At 38.5% G+C, this 20,184-nt stretch overlaps 1 protein-coding gene across 1 annotated transcript in view; it reads right to left on the minus strand.

Annotated features, from left to right (window-relative positions):
* The window catches only part of LOC124781525 (toll-like receptor 2), a 145,207-nt gene that overhangs the window by 33,349 nt on the left and 91,674 nt on the right, over positions 1–20,184 (minus strand). The window contains exons 8-9 of the mRNA XM_047253867.1: positions 9,255–9,442; positions 2,133–2,345 (exon numbers count right to left, since the gene is read on the minus strand). Coding sequence (XP_047109823.1) covers positions 2,133–2,345; positions 9,255–9,442 — 401 coding nt within the window. The remainder of the gene's footprint in view (positions 1–2,132; positions 2,346–9,254; positions 9,443–20,184) is intronic.

Raw genomic sequence — 20,184 nt, forward strand, 5'->3', positions numbered from 1 at the left:
GTCATTACTTGATATATAACATAAAAACTGCACCAAAAGCGACACACTTTTGATAAATTGTCGTTGCGTTGTGCCGTGGCATTGGTACACTATCCTTTTTTAGCAAACAAATTAAAACACAAAACGTATCGCGTAAGAGAAATCTTTGACTACTGACATGTTATTTCCTGCCATGGTATTATAACAAACGCACCTAAAACGACGCACTTTCGAGGGATCTTCAATCTGCTGCTGGTTTTAAGCAGCTTATATTCATGTCACGTACGCTATGTTTGGATACAGGATTAGTATTGTCCTGCTTGAGACAGTCACATCGTTTAGATATCTGGGCGTAACGCTGCAAAGCGATATGAAATGGAACGGGCATGTGGGGACTGTGGTAGGGAGAGCAGGTGGTCGACTTCGGTTTATTGGCGGAATTTTAAGAATGTGCGGTACATATGTAAAGGAGGTCGTACATAAACGCTAGGGCGACCGATTCCTTAGTACTGCCCTAGTACTTGGGATTCGTACCATATCAGATTAAAGGAAGACACCGAATCAGTTCACAGGCAGGCTGCTGGATTTGTTACTGGTAGGTTCTAACAACAAGCAAGTCTTACGGACATGCTTCGATAACTCAAATGGAAATTCCTGAACAGAAGGCGACATAAGTTTTGAGGAACACTACTGAGAAAATTTACAGAACGCGTATTTCAAGCTGATTGCGTAATGATGCTCCTGCATCCGATATACATTATGCGTAAGGACCACGAAGATACGTGAAATTGGAGCTCACGTTGAGGCTTACAAACAGTCATTTCCCTGCGCTCTATTTGCGACTGGGAAATGAAAGGAAATAACTAATGATGGTATGAGGTACTTTCCGCCACGCGCCATGCAGTGAACTGCTTGAATCGCGTATGTATTTAGTACAGCGATGGCGAGGCATGACAGAATCTCTGACCAGAGAGTTATTTATCGTTGCTAGTCTGCGCTTGACCGCGCGAGAGTTCAGTTGCATGTAGGGAATCGGCAGGTGCAGTTGCGGTCGAGTTGCAAGAGACTTCAGTTGTACGTAGCGAGTCGCGAGAGCATGTAGTAGCGCGCGAGAGACAGTCGCAGTTGTGTGTGAGGAGTCGGCGGGCGTCGACATGGGGCTCTGGTCAAGATTCAGGACGAGGTATATATTTTTAAATAAGGTAATGAAGCAGCATTGCGCTCATCTGATAATGTAATGCATCTTAAGTGTAATTAATTTGTTCAAGAATCGCCCCAATAATAATTTTGTTTTCAAACCAAGTTTTTTAGAAAACAATCATTTGAATTGAAAGAAAGTTTCCCATGCATTTCCTTAAAGAAAAGTTTCACTTAAATGCAAAGTTGCACAGGGCCTAAGATCGACATTTCGGTCTATATGCGTTTTCATTGTCACTGAGATTTCATTATCATTGAATTGTCTTACATTTTTGTGGGCAGCTTACATTTGGCTCAGATTGCTATTTCTGATTTAATTGTCATTGTCAATAAATTATTTTATTTGCTGGGAGGTTACGCTAGGTTCTATTGCCGTTAACATTTAAATATTGTCTTCCAAATTTCTCTGGGGAGGTTACATGCTGAGTAATTGTATAACTGAAAATGTAGATGATATAGAAAACACGTAACATGGAGTGTAGCTCTGTGTGGCTTCAATTAAGCGTATTTTAAATTTGCTTGTGGTGTAAAACCGATGCTGGATACCACTGGTCACGCTCCGATGCACAAGGCAAAAATGGAAGGTTTTCTTTTCTTTCACGCTTCGCAGTGTTATGAGAAAAAAAAAAAACACCGAAATTCCATGCTGTGACATCACTAGCTCCTCGTGGACGAACGTTTTTATGTTCCTTGAGATGACGCCTGATGAGTCGGCGGACGTCTTCCGGTACACACGGAGGAATAAGCGCTGAGGTGAAAGCGCTGCGTCTGCTGCCGAGGTGTCAAGTCCTTAAGCACACATGATGATGGCAACCTGGTCGCTTATCGAAATATTATGCCCGTAGGACACTAAAGTTCAGCGGTTTATCCGTGAACTGTTTCGTTAAGATGCAAACCGGCAGAAGTTGAACAACCACCCGTAATGCAAAGATTGAAGGGTGAGTTGAGAGGCTCACCTGCGGAAGTGGCAGAAGGCGCCGATGCCGCCGAGGAGCGCCAGCACGGTGACGGCGAGCAGCAGGTAGAGCGCGACGTTCCGCGGAGAGCCCGGGCAGTTGGAGCTGTCCTCCAGCGCCGACTCCAGCAGCAGGGCGTGGCCCGCCTGCTCCTGAGGGTCCGTGCACAGCGGCTGCGTCGGCCGCTCCACCCGGGGCCCTTCCAGCGATTCACTGACCGAGGGTAACAACAGTATAAGACTCACCACAGGAAACACGAGAGCGCAATCGCTTTGCTACAGTACATCAGTCATGCATCCAGAAGATTCGACCGCATTTTAAGGTTCGTTCACACAGGCCATATTTTACGGCAATTTATTTATTACTCCATAAAATTTGGGGATTGCAGCAGTTTGACGTCGACATTTTGCCACGTTATTTCGTTTGACAACCGTTTATCCATCTTCAGGAGAGCGTTTTACACTGGAGATTGCTAGTGCACGTCGCTAAAATTGTAACCAAATCCTTTCGCGTAAACTCTACAGCATAGGCTGCCGCTGTATGAGAGCCCTCGAGTTTAGTGGCCTCTCCATTATCGAATATCTGTGCCTATGATGCGCTGGCAGCAACGTACTTGTGGTACTAAGTGTGCGTCCGTGGAAATAAAATTCAGATGTCCAATCAATAGAATTCGTTCATCTCCCAGAACTCGCAGAGAGGAGCTTTGGCGAGACTCCCTAGCTGAAGACAATCACATAACGGTCAAGGAGGAAATAGCCGAAGGCTCACACCTTTCATACGTGACCTGGAAGACTTTGAACAGACCGCAAGTTGGGGTGTCAAAGTGCAAAGCCAACCTCAGGAAGTGGGGCTTCAGTAATGAGGAGGAAACTTGTCAGTGTGGTGACGTACAGGACGAACAACGTCTGCTAGTCTGAAGGAACCTCCCGGCTGCATGCATATATTATTGAATCTGTGTCATAAATACTACTGTACATATTTAATTTTACAGATTTGTTATGTGAATTAATACTTATTAGTTTTTGTAATTATTTTATGCCCTCGACTCGAAAATAATAATAATAATAATATTCAACTATACTGGATTCCATCGGGAACTTTTTTTTTAAATCAGTTCAGTTTACGAGGATATCCTATTTACAGCGGAAGTGGAGGTGAGCGGCTGCCTGTCGTTTCTGGATGCCGCTGTCAGTCTCACATGGGATGGGTCACTGTGACATTATATTAACCGTAAACTCACACAATCATATGGGCCTGTATTTGCCGGCGTCTGGCTTCCACCTGCGCAAACTATGGGCGTCTTTGGAACTTCGGTCCTTCTGGCACATATTTCCGGTAGAGACAGCCTGGCAAAGGAGCTGAAACACCTGCAGTTAATGTTCTATGTCAATGGATATTCTCCACATCAGATCAGCACTCCTTTGAGGAGGAACAAACGTGATCACGCAGAAGATCAAAAGGAGAAGAAACTGTTCGATTCCTACGTGTTCCTCCCACATGTCGGTAACATTTTATCAAAATTAGGCTGGAAACATTATCTTAAAGTAAAGTTCCAGTCACTAAGCAGCACATAAGCGCTTCTCGTTTCGGTAAATGATGATCTGCGTTTTCAGAAGGCTGACGTTTACAGAACATCATGCCAGTGAGATAAAGTCTGTATTGTTCAGATTAAACGCACAGAAAGTGAAAAGTGCTTTGAACATAATCGCCACAATCGCCTTTCGCAGACCAGTAAGGCACCCATAAGCAGGCGTTGTATCTCCAAACGACACGCTATGGATTATTCTGCCACTAATATGTTAGTCCTGACGACATCCTTCTGAGGTTCAGTTATTGAACGATCTATGTGTAGTGTTGGCAGAAGAGCCAACACTGTGTTTCTAGAGGAGGCCGAAATGCACGCGTTTAATTACATGCTGACTGGCGTGAGGTCTGGAACAGGACAATATCTTGAGAATTGCAAATAAAGTACGTATATGATGTAATACTTAACTTTAATCCACAATTGTAGAACATCTCTCTTGATGATACATGCTTCACATAATAAATATCAATTGAATGCGGCGCCTTGCGAGGTCGTAGCAAATGTAGCTGAAGGCTATGCTAACTATCGTCTCGGCAAATGAGAGCGTATTTGTCAGTGAACCTTTCCTTGCAAAGTCGGCTGTACAACTGGGGCGAGTGCCAGGACGTCTCTCTAGACCTGCCGTGTGGTGGCGCTCGGTCTGCGATCACTGACAGTGGCGACACGCGGGTCCGACGTATACTAATGGACCGCGGCCGATTTAAAGGCTACCACCTAGCAAGTGTGGTGTCTGGCGGTGACACCACACTATGGAAATAGGTTAGGTGGAAAATCTTATCACTCGTGGTGGTGGCTTTCTGTTCGTTAAGGCGTGGAGCCCAGTGATTTGTTTAACATCGTTAGAAACGTAACATTTTGTGCCTAACGACACGTATATCGACAGTTAATTTAACTAATTTGACATTTGCGTTTTACCTCGGCGTTACGTGAATGTAGTATCACCGAATAGCATGGCCCTGCCTGCCACAGATTGAACAATATTTGAAGAGGGAGCTAAACTCGACGGAGGGCGTTCACAATGCGCATGCGTCTCCGCGCCAACTTTTAGTACAGAGTTGGAGACGTGCACTTACAGTCTCCACCGTGAACTACTCACATTAAGCAGGATGAGTGAATGACAGCCGAAGTACCGTATCAAGATTTCACGTTCCCCGGCTCCAATCTCGGAGCTTTATTTAGTCATCCCACCGGGAAACCTTAAATCCAGTCTGTACATTTATCTGTCGTGTGACATACATTGAGAGCTTTCGAAACAAATGAATAACTATACATAAACAAAGATTATTAAAATACTAATTATTATTCTACCACATATCAACATTTCAACAGAAATGTCCAGCATAATATAACACAAATGACAGTAGTTACCGGCGAATATCCAAGCCATTTACAGGGAGTGAACCACATTGTGGGCCACATTGGAAGAATAAGAGTGTTTTTGGGCCACACATAATATACTTAACACTTCTAATAAACTATTGAGAAAAAAAAGAAAAGTGTCATCGACCAAAGAGAGAAAAGTATCGTATGGCGCTAGCTCTGACTGAGAATAGTCTATTTACCATAAAAAAAAAACGGAATTTAATCGCTTTTTCTGCCACTTGTGTGATATATGCTCACTTCTTGGGCTGCACTGATACTAGCTTTGGGCAGCATGCGGTCTGTGTGCTATGGGTTGGACACCTCTCCCTAATAGGGTGTAGGAAAACCGTTGGCATTCTAGCCACCTTCCAGTAGCCTCGAAATGGATGAATAAGGGTCATGTTTGATTTTCTGGAGAATCTTAGTCCACTCTTCCGTATAATAGTGGCAAGTGATGATGGATGTGCAGAGCCATTTTATACACAGTAGAGCACAAAGTCTTAATAATATTGGCATATGCTGACTTTTGTGACCACATGGAACGCTGCAGTTCGCCCTCGTGTTCGCAAAATCAGTCGTGGACGATATGAGCTGTGTTAACAGGGGCCTTGTCGACTTCGAACACAGCGTCACCATTTGGGAAAAAACATTATACTATGGGAAGAAACTGATCAGATACAATGGTCACATAATCCTTCGCAATAATGGCACCTTACAGAGTAACCATGGAGCCCATGGAATACCACAGTATGGCTGCTCAAATCGTGATCGAACCCTTCCCCTCCCCCCCCCCCCCCCTTGTGTTTCACTCTTAGGACTTAAACTAGGCCATAAGTTGCAAACTATGAATCTAGAAACATCCGACCGAATGACTTGCTTCCACTGCTCCAAGGCCCAGGGCATATTGCTTTTGCATCACGTTTACTTGTTACAAGTACTTGCATCACTGATGTATGCTTTTGCAATTCCAGCCCTGTCTGCGTATCGCAGCCTCTGGACCGTCCTTCCTGTTGTTTCGGTACTGACAGAATTCGCGAGTGTTACATGCAGTTATTCAGTGACTTTTGAGCGGTCTTCTTCTCATTTTTTTGTTGAAAACCGCTACGACGACCGTCTGTCACAATGACCCAACACAAACTCTCCTGCGGTTGTGACATAGCGGATGATGTTTTTGCGGTTTCCGTGCGATATAAATCTTTGATGCGATGCCTTTTGAAGTCCGACTTGTCGATTTCTTGCTAACTGTCGTCTTGTGGCTTGCAAATGCGGGAAAACCCCCTTATTTCCTCAATTCCACTTTCGTCCATTTCTCGGCAATATTATGGCCGGTCATGTCGCCGAACATGTGTCTGCAATCTGTATGGCGGCTAATGTTGCTGGGGAAGATTGCTGAGCCGTCTTGTCGACAATGTCCTATTTCTGTGATTCGTGTAGATGTACAATTAGATAAAGCATAAAATAAAATGTGCCGTTCTGCTCATCGCCTAACACGACCATTCTCCGATTAGAGAATGCTACGAACTGAGAATAGTGAAAAACCGCAGCAAATGCCACGTTATCATTTGACTATACGTTAGCAGCACGTAACTGAAATTCAATGATATTTGCATTATTTTGGGTATGCACGAGGATCACTGGCATCGTGCAGTGTACAGGCATGTTGAGTGTTCGGTCCTGACAGTGGCCTGTTGTTAGTCTGAATGGGAACATGAGGCGAAATTTCGTTGCCAAGATTCTGGTCGATCAGTTCTGAACACACCAAAAATGAGTTACTAAATGTTGCCCCAAGCATGTCGTAGTCCCTATTCTGGAATCTAGACATAAGGTAAGTGACTCACTAAGGAGCTCCGTGTCGTAATACATCGCAGGCTGGTGTCCTGCAGAAGCTCAGTTCCAGAATCTTATTTTCCAGGAGTAAGATAGAGTAAGATACGGTCGTTACTAGAGCACGGACAGATGAGTGGAGTCATGCCCAGGAATCCTAGACCGCTGACAAACGCAGTGGCATCATTTCCAGCAATATGTCCGCGTTCTGCACTAACTCAGACGACGATCACACTCGAGTACGATTCCACTGGGGGACATTCTGCAATTTATTCGCAGGGACATAGGTATATAACCCGTTACATTTTAATTTAGGAAGCCTTACTGTATGGATAGGTTCAGCCTTCACCTTTATGTCGGCTTGAGCTCTGCTGGTAATACTTCATTGCGGAGTCTGAATGTTTAGGGACAGCAGCCTATTATTCAAGAGCCGAAACCAGAGAACGCAGTTATGTTAGACGCTATGTTCTAGAGCGAAATCGATGTTGTCTCATGTCAGAGACTTTGCACTCGGTTCGGAAAATTGGAAATTTGTGGTAAGGGCTATGGGACCAAACTGCAGAGGTCATCTGTCCCTAGGCTTACACACTACTTAATCTAAATTTAACTAACTTACGGCAAGGACAACACACACACACACACACACACACACACACACACACACACACACACACACACACATGCCCGAGGGAGGACTCAAACCTCCGACGGGGGGAGCAGCGCGAACCGTGCAAGGCATTTAGACCTCGTAGCTTCACCGCGCGGCCACTCGGTATGGCCTGAGACTCTGGGCAGGGTGGACAGTCCATTTCTGGAATGTTTTTGAGCGCAAACCATTGCCTCACAGATGTTATTTTGAAATAATACAGTGTCCTGCTGATACAAACCATCATCGTTTTCAGATTGTTCCTTTACAGTACGCAGTTCACTATGCTGTAAAATGTGTCCATATCTTTCCGCAATTAGCGTTTTATTAAGCGCAATAGGGGGACCATGCGGAACACCACGTCCTCCGTACTTCACTGTTGCTACTACATATATTGACAGGTAACATTTCTGATCATTCATTTTCCTTTCCTGGAGGAAATACCTGAGGTGCGGCCGCAGGGGTACCTTAGCAGGAGGCGCCCTGTGCCCACTTCAGTTTAGACAAGTATGTATGGATATCAACAGAATCCTGACTTTCCGTTAACCATGAAACCTGAGAAACTGATATCTATCTGAAAAGTATTTGTATTTGGCTAATCCTGCTGTGCCTACAATTCTAGAAGATGCGTGGGCCACAACCACCTCTAGTGGAAGACCTTTTAAACTCAGCAGCTATCTAGTAAACTGTTTATGCGTATTTGTACTCCAAGGCAGGAAAATTTTTTCAGAGTTCACCTGTATATTTATGCATTTAGGCACTTTACGTTTGTCACATTGGTTACAGGCTTGTTGGCACCCTGATAATTAAGTTTTAGGTCACACCAGAGAAACTGGTATTCCTGTCACTTGTTTCCTGAGAGTCGTCGCTGAACGATTATCATTCACTTTTTGGCTGTCATTCCGTGCTGACTGTGCAGCTTGAAGATGTACGTGTCTGTTTATGCTATAACATGTGTAGTTAGTTCCATTTCACAGAGAGTGTACTCAGAGCAGGTCGCATTAACCTGGTGGTATGTGCTTCTTGGATGCGGGATTCATTGGGTTATCTCTATTGTTTATTTGAAAAAGTGAGATGCACAGATGATGAACTCTGATTTGATTTCATTTCCGTCTTACTAACGATGTCAGTCAACGTCCCACATACTTAATTTCAATATTTCATGTTAGCTTTCTGTTTTTGTTATTCAAAAGTCGCATTGCAATGACACTCCATGTTGTTTTTGAATTTTCATAAATGATTTGAATTGTGATAATGGCTTCGACCTACGAACCCTACTTCCTACAATGATCAAGCAACCATTATTTAACAGATATAATCAGGAATACACTAATGCTTTTTTTGCCATTGTGATATTATTTCTGTTGTGCGCAGTAGCCAAATTATTAACGGAATATTTCATAGCAAGCGAAGTTGGTTATTGTGATGACAAGAGGATACCTTTCGCAAGTTTCATTTGTACCTAAGACTTTTATTAATGCGGATTAGTTTCAAAATCTAATTCTGTTTGCTGCCGTAATACTGATTTTACGTGATCCTCCCATTCCGTAAGTACTTATAAGATATAACATGTTCAAGATGTTTACCACTGGTCTTGCAATCAGAGACTGTCGGGTTCTGCCCCTTTGTAGGTGTTGGTACAAGAATTCAAAGTCCCTAATGTAATGCATCCATTAGCACGTGTAGTACGTTTGATAAGTCTTACTTGTTCAGCTGACGTGTAAGCCAGTGTCGTAGCTGCAGAGCTACAGCACTCTGCGCATTGCAAGGGTCACAGTTGAGCTGGATGCTCTCCCCAAGGTCCACGACTGCCACTCTGCTCGTAGCAGTGTCCTTCTGGAGCCCTCGCGCGGCCCGTGGATTACCCTCCAGCGACAGTCGATCCGCTTTGACCTATGTGACACATTAGAGCAATCGCTTTAGTTTGTGTTAGCATCAGAGATCAAGTTTACCACGTACAGTGCAATAAATGGAAATACAAAGTGGTCCAAAAAATGTGTCCACTGTTTAAAAGTTCATAACTGGCAAACTAATTGACGGAGTTGTCTCATCTTTGGTAGTGTAATAGTGTATTGCTCCGGCAATCGTCACACAAGCGTTGTATTGCATTGTTTTGTTTTGTCAGATGACAGTCGCCAGATAGTCAGTGTTTTGTTCTTAGTTGCACCTAATTACTCGAGTAAACATGGCTGGCGCAAGGCTTACATTCGGTGAAAGGAAGTCAGTTACGAAGTGGTATTTTAAGTACATTAATGAGGTTCAACAGCAATGGCGAAATGAGTATCAAACAGAGCCACCGACACGTTTGACGATTCGTCCCATTCTAGTCAAATTTGAAGCCGAAGGCTGTGTTAAAGATGTACACAAACAACGGTCTGGACGACCTGTAACAGTGAAAAGTCCAGCTAACTCCCGTCATCTGTTACAACAATTCACTCGCTCACCACAGAAGTCTGTGAGACTGTGTGCCCGTGGAACTGGAGTGGGTCGCTCAAGTGTTCGGCGAATTTTGAAGACAGCGTAGTGGAAGTGCTACACGCAATGAACGAGGACGACCCAGATCGTAGAACGGATTACTGCGAATGGTTTACTAACATGGTTCGCAACGATTAAGAGTTTGCAGAGATGATTGTGTGGTCTGATGAGGCACAGTTCAAACTCAGTCGTACAACGTCCATGTAGGCAAAGCCGTGAATTTGCCAGGAGTAAATGTGTGGTGTGGGTTGTCTTACCGGGGATTGATTGGGCCATTCTTCTCTAACGGCACAGTTACCGGTGAGGTGTACCTTGAAATGCTTCAGACATCCATTTTACCCGTAATCCGAGACTTGTATGGAGATAGAAGAGTTTACTTTCAACAAGATGGTGCCCCAGTCCACTACCAAAATCGTGTTAGGGCATATCTCGACGAAAATCTACCAGGACGATGGATAGGCCATAGAGGTGCTGTGGAGTATCCACCACGTTCCCCAGACTTAACTCCTCTGAACTTTTACCTGTGTCGTTTATCGACAAAAGCCACGCACACTGGATGAGCTTCGAGAATCCATCATACATTCATTTGCAAATATCCAACTTAACACGTTGTAGTCAGTAGTTTGTGCTGCAGTTCGGCGGCATCGTTTGTGTATGGATGTTAACGGTGACCATTTCGAACACCTACAGTGATATCTTTTAACTTGGACTTTAAACTACACTTTCACCAAAAATGAGACAACTCCGTCAATTAGTTTGCACAAGTTACGGACTTTTAAACAGTGGATACCTTTTTTGGACCCCTCTGTATATAGATGTAAGTATACCACTACCAGGAAAAATAATTACTCTTATACTGTGTAACACTTCCTCCAGCAAATGGGGACAAAGTGACTTAACAAATGTCTTGCGGTATGACATACACAACTGAAGACATCGATAATAATTAGATCCTGAGTAGTTAATGGACACATTGAGCACACTAACAGATTATTTAATGATCAAACACCTTCACACACAAAAATAAATATAAAAATTAAATCAATAAAATTATATTTGAAAATTTAGCCCTGAGATCACCTAGGGATTAAAAAATTTATTCAAACAATGAACTCCAGATCGTGAAACTCGGTATCATTATTTTCAGTTCTCTTCATTCCTTTATACTTAATTTAATATTTCCATCATCAAAAAATTGAAAGTTGCAGTTAGTTATTATTTTATTAAACCTGTGCAGCAAAAACATTTTAAATTTATTATCAAGCTCCATACAAATTTTCTCTCCATATCTAGTTTTTAAATGTTCACACCACATAATGTAAGACATTTCATTTACTTCTAGCTCACTAATCTTTTTAAACAAATTAGAATTGCTTGCATTATTTAGCTTCTGCAGTAGAGTATCCATTTACATAGAATAAAAAATAATAGTGTTAAAAACTTTCACTCAAAATTCAATGCTGAGCATCATATATTAAACCTTTCTTACCATACATTGCTATGTGAGCAACTGTATCTTTAGGAATTTTATCATTAAAAGTGGCAAATAGTTGCATTGTAGTTTTCTGTGTGGCTAGAAAATTCATCCCTCTAGACAAAATTACAACAAAAATAGGATAATTTTCAATAAAATTGAAGGGATTTATATTGTTTTCATGATTCAACTGAGGACTCTCTTAAAATCGAGAAAAGCATCATATGCTTTTAAATAATTATTTGATGGATCAAGATTCCATAATTCATGAGTAAAAACTTCATTTGTTCCATCTTTCATATAGATATTTTGCAATTTAACATGACTGAATAAAGAAGAATCACTTAGTTGAATATTTTTTCTATTAGTTTCGAAAACAATGAAAATAAACCAAGGCATATCAAATTCTGTAGAACTATAATAATATATAATACCTACATCAAAATCTCTTTTTCCTTCTAATCTGGCTATTTCAACTGTTTGTGATTCAAAGATAGAAGTTGGAATTTTTTAACCTTTCTTCTTCTAGCTCTGCTGAATGTTCTGGTTCGTACTTTACAACAGGAACATTAGTTTTCATAGATCCTACTGCAGTTACTGCAGTTTTACCTCCTTTTGGAAGTGTATCTTTTATTTCAATTTCAGCATCGTTTTTTCAGCCCATCTAAAATAGCATCTCCACCACTCGAACTCAAAGTAAAAATTTCTGTTAAATTTCCTTCCCTAATCACTCCATTACAATCGTTAAGAAATCCATCAAACAAATCTCAATGATTACATTTTGTCTTGGCATTTTTAAGGGTATGACCTTCCATAGGCTATAGTCAAAGTCAATCTCATAAGGACAGATGAAGAAATGAAAGGATGTTCCATTTTAGGCAAAACATTGCTTCCTTTCTTTATATGGATGACCTCAAACACTTTGCCGCATAGTTATCAACTAACTTTATACTGGATTTTCCATCATATGATGGATAATCTGAACCATCAGCTCGAACAATATTAAAACTCATACATAATTGTGCATGACTTAGATGAACCCCAATCCATCTCTAATTGTTATATTAAGCTCTGTGTTCTTATTGGAGAGATTTAGATTATTTTTAATCTTCTTATTCACAAGGAATGATTAAATGTGACAACTCCCGATATTGTTCATGATTTAATAAGCATTAAATTTATTAAAAAATTTCTAAAATTACTTATATATAAGCTCCATTAAAGTCAATCAAATTATAATTTTCATCACTTATAGTAATTTCCAAATCTTGAATAGGTGCCAAAATAGCAATATATACCAGATACTTTGGACGATGAATTATTGGTCCACCAAATTCTGCATTAGAACTGAATGAAGCAGTAAAATTTTTTTGCTCTATGAAAATGACCTAATTAATTCAAATGGAATGATTTTAGGAATTGATTACTAAATCCTAGAACGAATGCAATATACAATATACAATGTACAATTAAATTCCACTTTCGATTGCAATTCTATTTAAAATTTCATGTGCATTAATTTGAATTTTTGGATTTTTCGAATGAATGAATTTTTTTAAGTTTTTTGAACTATATTGAGCAACAGGAATTTCTATTGTTTCACCATCACAATATAATTCGTTATTTTTTATGTAATATTTGGAGTTAAAACAGTTGAATAAAAACCAATCAGTGCAACATTAAGAAAGCTATTTTGTATAGGTACAGTCAATCTCTTTTTAAGAACAAATGACTTATCACTCAGTTGCAATAATCTCCTCATTTACTATTAAAAATAATTTAATTAAATGAAAACTGATTGGGAACCAAAAATAAGAATTCCAGAAAAGAAAGAAATAAATAAACACAGAAAACTTTTACAAAATCAAATTTGATGTGCAATTATAGGACCAAGTGATTGTGGAACAACATCACTCAGGACTGATAATTATATTGTAGCACCTGAATGTTTGAATTGGTATAAATTAATCTTATTTACATATATTCTAAAAGTTTAGATCAACTGAAATATGTAAAATTTATAAAAATTGAAGATAAGTGTAACATAAAAATACTTCTTTTATTGAAACTAATGAAGAAATTACTGAATTATATCAATGTCTAAATAATTCAATAATAGTATTTGATGACTTTGTTCTTGAAAATCAAGACATATTTAGAGAATATTTTAATAGAGGAAGACATAGAGGAATCGACTGTTTTTATTTAAGTCAAACATATTAAAAATTCCTATACAATTGCTCAGAGATAACTCAATTTCTTAAAATATTTTTGGACAACATGATACAAATTTAAATCAAATTTAACATGAGGTCGATGGTGGTATTTTAAAGTTAGATGATTTTAAGGAAAGGTGTAGTAAATGTTGGAATGATCAATCTGGATATTTTACGATAGACATGACTAGAAAACTGAATGAATGCAAGTTCAGAAATAAAATACAGAATTTCATAACAACATAAACATTAAACATAAACATAAATGTTAGACATTAAAAATATTTAATTAATTGCAAAGTATCTTCCAGAATTTGGTAAAAAAGCTAGGCAAAATAGAAGAGTAAAAGGACAATTAAAGGAAGAATTAAAAAAATGGATGAAACAACTATGAACAGAATATGAAACATATAAAAAACAAGATTAACCGGTTATCAATGCAATTGAAAAATTTAAACTAGGAAGTGAAGGATTAGGGGATGATGTTTTGAAAGCTACTGAAGAAAATAGAGAAGCTGAAAAGCAAATGATTCCTTATTCTCATTATCAGTTAGAAGAATTAAATGATATACCACCAATTAAACAATATGAATGTCCACAGTGTGACTATGCTTTAAGAGAATCAATAACACAAGTTTTATTAATGAAGTATGGAGAAGATAGAAAAAATGTAAAATGTTTAAAAAATAAACATAAGTTAATGAATGTTAGAATATATTAATCACAGTGAAGATAAAGATTTTGGATTATGACCTGTTGGTTCATTTAAATTCGTTGGTAAATTAGCAGTAATATTTAATGGAGATAAAATAACTATTGGTGATAGGACATATGAAGGTACAGAACGATTAATGAATATTTTAACTCAAAAACAGATAACTATGCAAGACATCAATACATTATTCACAGGTTCTGATTTATCAAATTATACAGATATATTTTACCATTATGGACTATTATATTCTGATAATAATCCAAATAAAATAAAATCGAGTAGAGAAATAAATATAAATATTTTGTAAAACATATCCCTGATGACTTCTTTCCAGCACTGAGACAAAAAAATATAGTCATTTATTTCAAAGCACTGAAAAAAGGTTGGCGAGAGCTTAGTAAAAAAAATACTCAGAAAAACCAATCAAATGTGTTTGGATAAATAATATCTGTCAGTTAATTGATAGATTATCTGTAATTCATGGAGAAGAACTGATCTAGAATAAAAATTATGATAGTGAAAAAGTGGGAATAATGAATTTATTGAGCTATAAATTTAGTGATTTCATTGTCAACAAACCAAAAGGAATTTCATAGTTATCAGAATTTTAAATAATCTTCCACACATATCTTGGAAAAGTGAAAAACATGGTAAAGGATTAGTAAATTGTGGCTTACATAATTTCACAATGCATCTGCCAGGATATTCATATTGTTGGCCTTTTTTTAAACTGGATGAAAGATTCTCACTTGGAGATCCAGGGAAAAATAAATCAGACGAAGCTTGTAAAAACATGATATAGCATATAGAGATTATAAAGATTTAGAATCTAGACATGAAGCTGATAAAGAACTTCAATTAGCTGCAAAAGAAAGACAGCATGCATTTCATTAGGAGAAAAATTAGCAGTAACTACAGTTAGCAGAATTATGTATGAAAAGACAAAATAAGGAATGGGTGCAGCCATGGATGTTTACGTGGGGATGACAATGGTTGGGAGTGTAAAAATATTATTTCCTATATATTTTTAATCCACATAAATGAATAACTATTCAGTTGATCATACTTTGCTACCAAGTGGAAAGACTAAACCGAAATCAATTAAAATTAAATTAAATAATGAACAATTACATAGTATTGAATCGTTTCTAACTGATGCACAAAAAAGAAAGAAAGAAATAAAAAACTGATGGAAATTTACTAATTACATAAGATATATAGCTAACGCGAAGGAAAAGAACAAACACAACATGAAGCTGGATTTCTTCCATTACTATTAGCTGCATTACCATATATAGCAACAACTAGCTCACTTGCTCATAGTTCTGCAGCAATCCCAAATGTAGTAATAAATAAGAAAAAAGCTGATGCAGAATTGGAAGAACAGAAAAGATACAATCAAGCATTGAATAAGAAAGGCACAGGATCAGGAAAAGAGTTTCAAAAAATAATCGATTTCTATCCTGATTCATTAAGTAATTCCAATATACAAAAATTAATTAAACAATTAAAAATTAAATATTACCATGGCGTTTTTATAACTGATTATTGTAAGACTCAAAAAATAAAATCTGTTTTTGATTCATTAATCTAATAAAAATTTGTCTTAATAAATGGAAGGCAAAAAGTTTAAAAATGTGAAATAGAGAAACCAATTGATAATTTTTATTTACCCATGTATACAGCACATAAGCATGGGCATATTTGTATTGAATGTGAACAAATTTATAAAAGAAATTTTTATAGAAATAAGAAAGTTCTTTTTGAAAATTATACATCAAATTACAAGAATTTTCTAAAACAAATTTCAAGTGATGGGTACACTAAAATGTTGACAAAAGAAACTAATGTAGCATCAGCTGAAGCAGCCAATCCAAATTCTAAAAAAATGTATAAACTTTCAAGAAATTGTAGATTTTAGTTTGAAACACGTATGTAACATAGCAGCGATGGCGAGGCATTGTAGCATCTGTGACCAGAGAGTATTCGCTTGACCGCGCGAGTGTTGCGAGCGGTTCTCAGTCTGTCAGTCAGTCGTTGCGAGTCTGTCGAGCAGTCGTTGCGAGTTTGTAGCTCTGTCTACTTGAGAGCAGTAGCTCTGTTCAGTGGCGTGCAGTACGCTAGTAGTCGTCATGCAGAGCGGTCGGTCAGTGGTAGCAGTCCAGTGGGATTGCGTGATGTGGTCTGGCGACAACACTGGTCAAGATGCTGAATGAGGTATACTGTTAATTAAGATAATCATCGGATAATGTAAAGTTTAATTATTGTAACTAATTTTCAACAAGTGCCCCCAATAATAACTTTGATTTCAAAAGCAATTTTACATAAAATTTTCATTTAATTGAAGTAACTATTTCGTTCCACTTCCCCTAAACAAAAGTTTCAGTTTTCAATTAGATTACAAAAAAAAAAGGAATATTATTATTTGCAATGCAGTTCCTCCAAGCGGTGCGCAAGAACAAGAGCAGAAATTTGATTAGGTGTTGTAATGAGGTAAGAATTTTAATTTTGATATTTTGCACAGGGCCAAAGACCGATATTTCGGTTTAATTGAATCATTATTATAACTGAGATTTTCTTATCACTGAATGGACTTTAATTTTTTATGAAGAACTTATACTTGATTGCGATTCTCACTTTTATTGTCATTAAATTTAATTGCAGGGAGGTTACGTTTGGCTCCCATTTCTATTAAGTATTGTCATTACATTCTAAAAAAAAATTTTGTGGGGAGGTTACACTTGGCGACACCCAGTCCAGGATCGAATTTCGTTGAGAATCTTTTGAACAACAGTCAGATATCTGCTCTTATTTGCTTAGATATAATTAGGATTTGGCGCTACGCTTTTATTAACTTGTGACTTTCTTTCTACAGGTCAACGGCAATTTGTTGCTCTATTGTATTTGTGTGTTGCCTTTGCATTTGTGCTTATTTGTTTTTGAATATTTGTGACTTTAGCAAAAATGCCGCGAAAGACTGTGAATAGTGTATCGCGAGGTATTATGAATGAAATTACCGACTCAAACAACTTTACCGATAGGACATATGACACGCAGTGTAATGATGACAATCCTGCGTTCACTAACAATCAGTGCATTCCAACCACTAGTGATGACTTTTACCCTGATAATGAACAAACGAACTCAATTGTCTCGTCTGTTAATTTGACGACAGTTGATGACGCAGAACGCTCTATAGTAATGAGCGCTGCCGAGCTTAACACACCCGATTTAGAAAATCCAAGTAATGTACAGACAAATTTTTCGAATGAAAATGGTCAGTGTAGTGAAAGTACGACGGATTTATTTAATTCCGAAATAATGTCTGACAGTGTACATCCGACTGACAAACGTTTTTCTAAATCTGAGAATAACCAAATGGTTACAGTAAGCGAGAAAGTTCCAGATCCACCACTAAACAGCACAGAGAGTATAAACGCTAACTTTGGCTTTGAACAAATTATGGCAAGATTGCTACAACGACAATTTAGTGAACAGAACAAAAAACTAGACAAACTTATTGAACGGATCAGACAACAGAGTGAAAGTTTCGACAACCATTACAAACAACTTAGCGAAACAATTGATAAAAGTTTCGAACTCACAAACGAAAAACAAGACGATCTTAAAGAACAGAACAAACAAGTTAGTGAGCAGATTACAGCTGTTACCGTGCAATGTCGGGACAATAAAGTACAATTACGTGTAGATACTAAGACTTGTGCTAATAACAGTAATGAAGAAGTTGGCACTGTTGCACAAGAATTAAGTAGCACACGTGTAGACACAACAGAATCACATAAAGACGAGATTATTGCAGTCACCGAACAATGTTCAGCAAACGCAACACAGATACACGAAATTAATGCAATCACTGAACAATGCCCTAAAAACGCAGTACAGATTCGCGACGAAGTTAATTTAGAGTCAGTGGAAGTTTCACACACTCCGAATATGGAAGTTGACGAGAAATTAGCACGACAGATCAACCAAATTGGCGAAAATATTAAAGTAACAGAATTAAAAACTATTTCAGTCACCAATACGTCACAGAATCCGCCACTTTGCCAACATTTGTCAGACTCGCGCAACGCGTATAATGTGAGCAATTTACAGAGACTTCGAGACGTAAAATCCGAAAAGCCACGCGACGTAAAATCTGAAAAGCTACGTGACTTGAAGTACGAAATGACACAGACAAACAGATTCACATATAAACCCGAACGTATTCTCAAATTCAGTGACGAGAACATAGATTATGAGCAATTTTTATCCGCCAGAAAATGTAAAGAATTTAATAATGATAGAACACAGGTACACGCTTTGAGCTGTATACGACAATTTGTTTTTATGCTTTCACCGCTATTGCCTATAATGCAGAAATTGGAATTAACATGGATACAACTATTTGCTTTTGAATTTATACCGCTATTGCCTGTAACGCAAAAGCTAAAATTTATTTGCAGTGCGTAAAAGACCTCAGGGGATTCATTACGCTTTAATGAATATGTGCCGTAGCGAGCATAGGGCCCCGAGCTGTAGCAGTGCTGTTTCATCTTTAGTTTTCTGCACTGCTGCCTCTTCTTCTACTATCCTTTATATCTATCAAAACTGCTCTTTAACTATTGCTCTACCTAGAATTAAGAAACATTGTAATGAAAACCCGATATGACAAATCTTTTACCGAATGTGACAATTTTCAGTAGGCACTCCTGTAATGACAACTACCGCCGTAACTTTAATAACAGATAAAATCGTAATCATCAGTATGTACAAAATTTTCGGCAGTCGCAACCACATTTTTGGTAACAATAGATGTTTTTTCACCACAATAGCATGAAAGTCAGCCGCTTAGCATACCTAACCAACAATGCAGTCTACAAGGTCAACCAAACTTGAATGTTTCGCCGCGTGCACGTATAGTCCCAGCCCCAGCAAATAGTAACGCATGGCAGCAAAGAAATAACCACGTACAGACAACACACTATTTCAACTCGTATCGCAATGCGCCGTATAGAAATTACTATCAAGACAGACGTAAAAATAACGAGCACAATTTTCAGCGTACATTTAATAACAGTCGATCTTTTCAGCAGCAAGAACATCAGCAACAACGAATAATCATGAATGAAACAGACAATAGGTGTCATCGATAGCGTAATACGTCAGTAAGAAATAAAAGAACAGTTCATATAGTGGATATGCCACAACATTCTCCCGTAAAAAATAGCACGTACGACAGAATTTGACCAGACACAGTACAGGTTTCATATTCCAGTAACGTAAACATTACTTTTGACACGCAGAATTTTGCTCACGAGAATGTTATTTGAAACATGCTCTGTTGAATGCACCACTTTTATCGCACCCAGGTCTTACTAGAAATTTTTCCATTGCCACCGACAGTTCCAATACCGCTTTGGGCGTACACATTTTTCAGGTAATTGAGGAAGAAGGTTCTACAGTAATTAAAAACATCGCATTTGCAAGCCGCATTCTGTCACCTGCTGAACGAAATTATTCCGTCACAGAACTTGAAACATTATGCGTTGTATGGGCTTTCACGAGATTTAGGCACTTTCTTTATGGCAGACATACCACCGTTTACACAGACCATAGAGCTATACAATTTTTACTTTCAGCTAAATTTACTCACGACAGGTTAAGCAGATGGAAACTATATTTACAAGAATTTAATTTTACGATTGTCCACATTCCCGGCACACAAAATGTTATAGCAGACGCACTATCGCGT

Source organism: Schistocerca piceifrons, chromosome 1 (genome assembly GCF_021461385.2).
Source record: "Schistocerca piceifrons isolate TAMUIC-IGC-003096 chromosome 1, iqSchPice1.1, whole genome shotgun sequence".
NCBI classification, from domain to species: Eukaryota; Metazoa; Arthropoda; class Insecta; order Orthoptera; family Acrididae; genus Schistocerca; species Schistocerca piceifrons.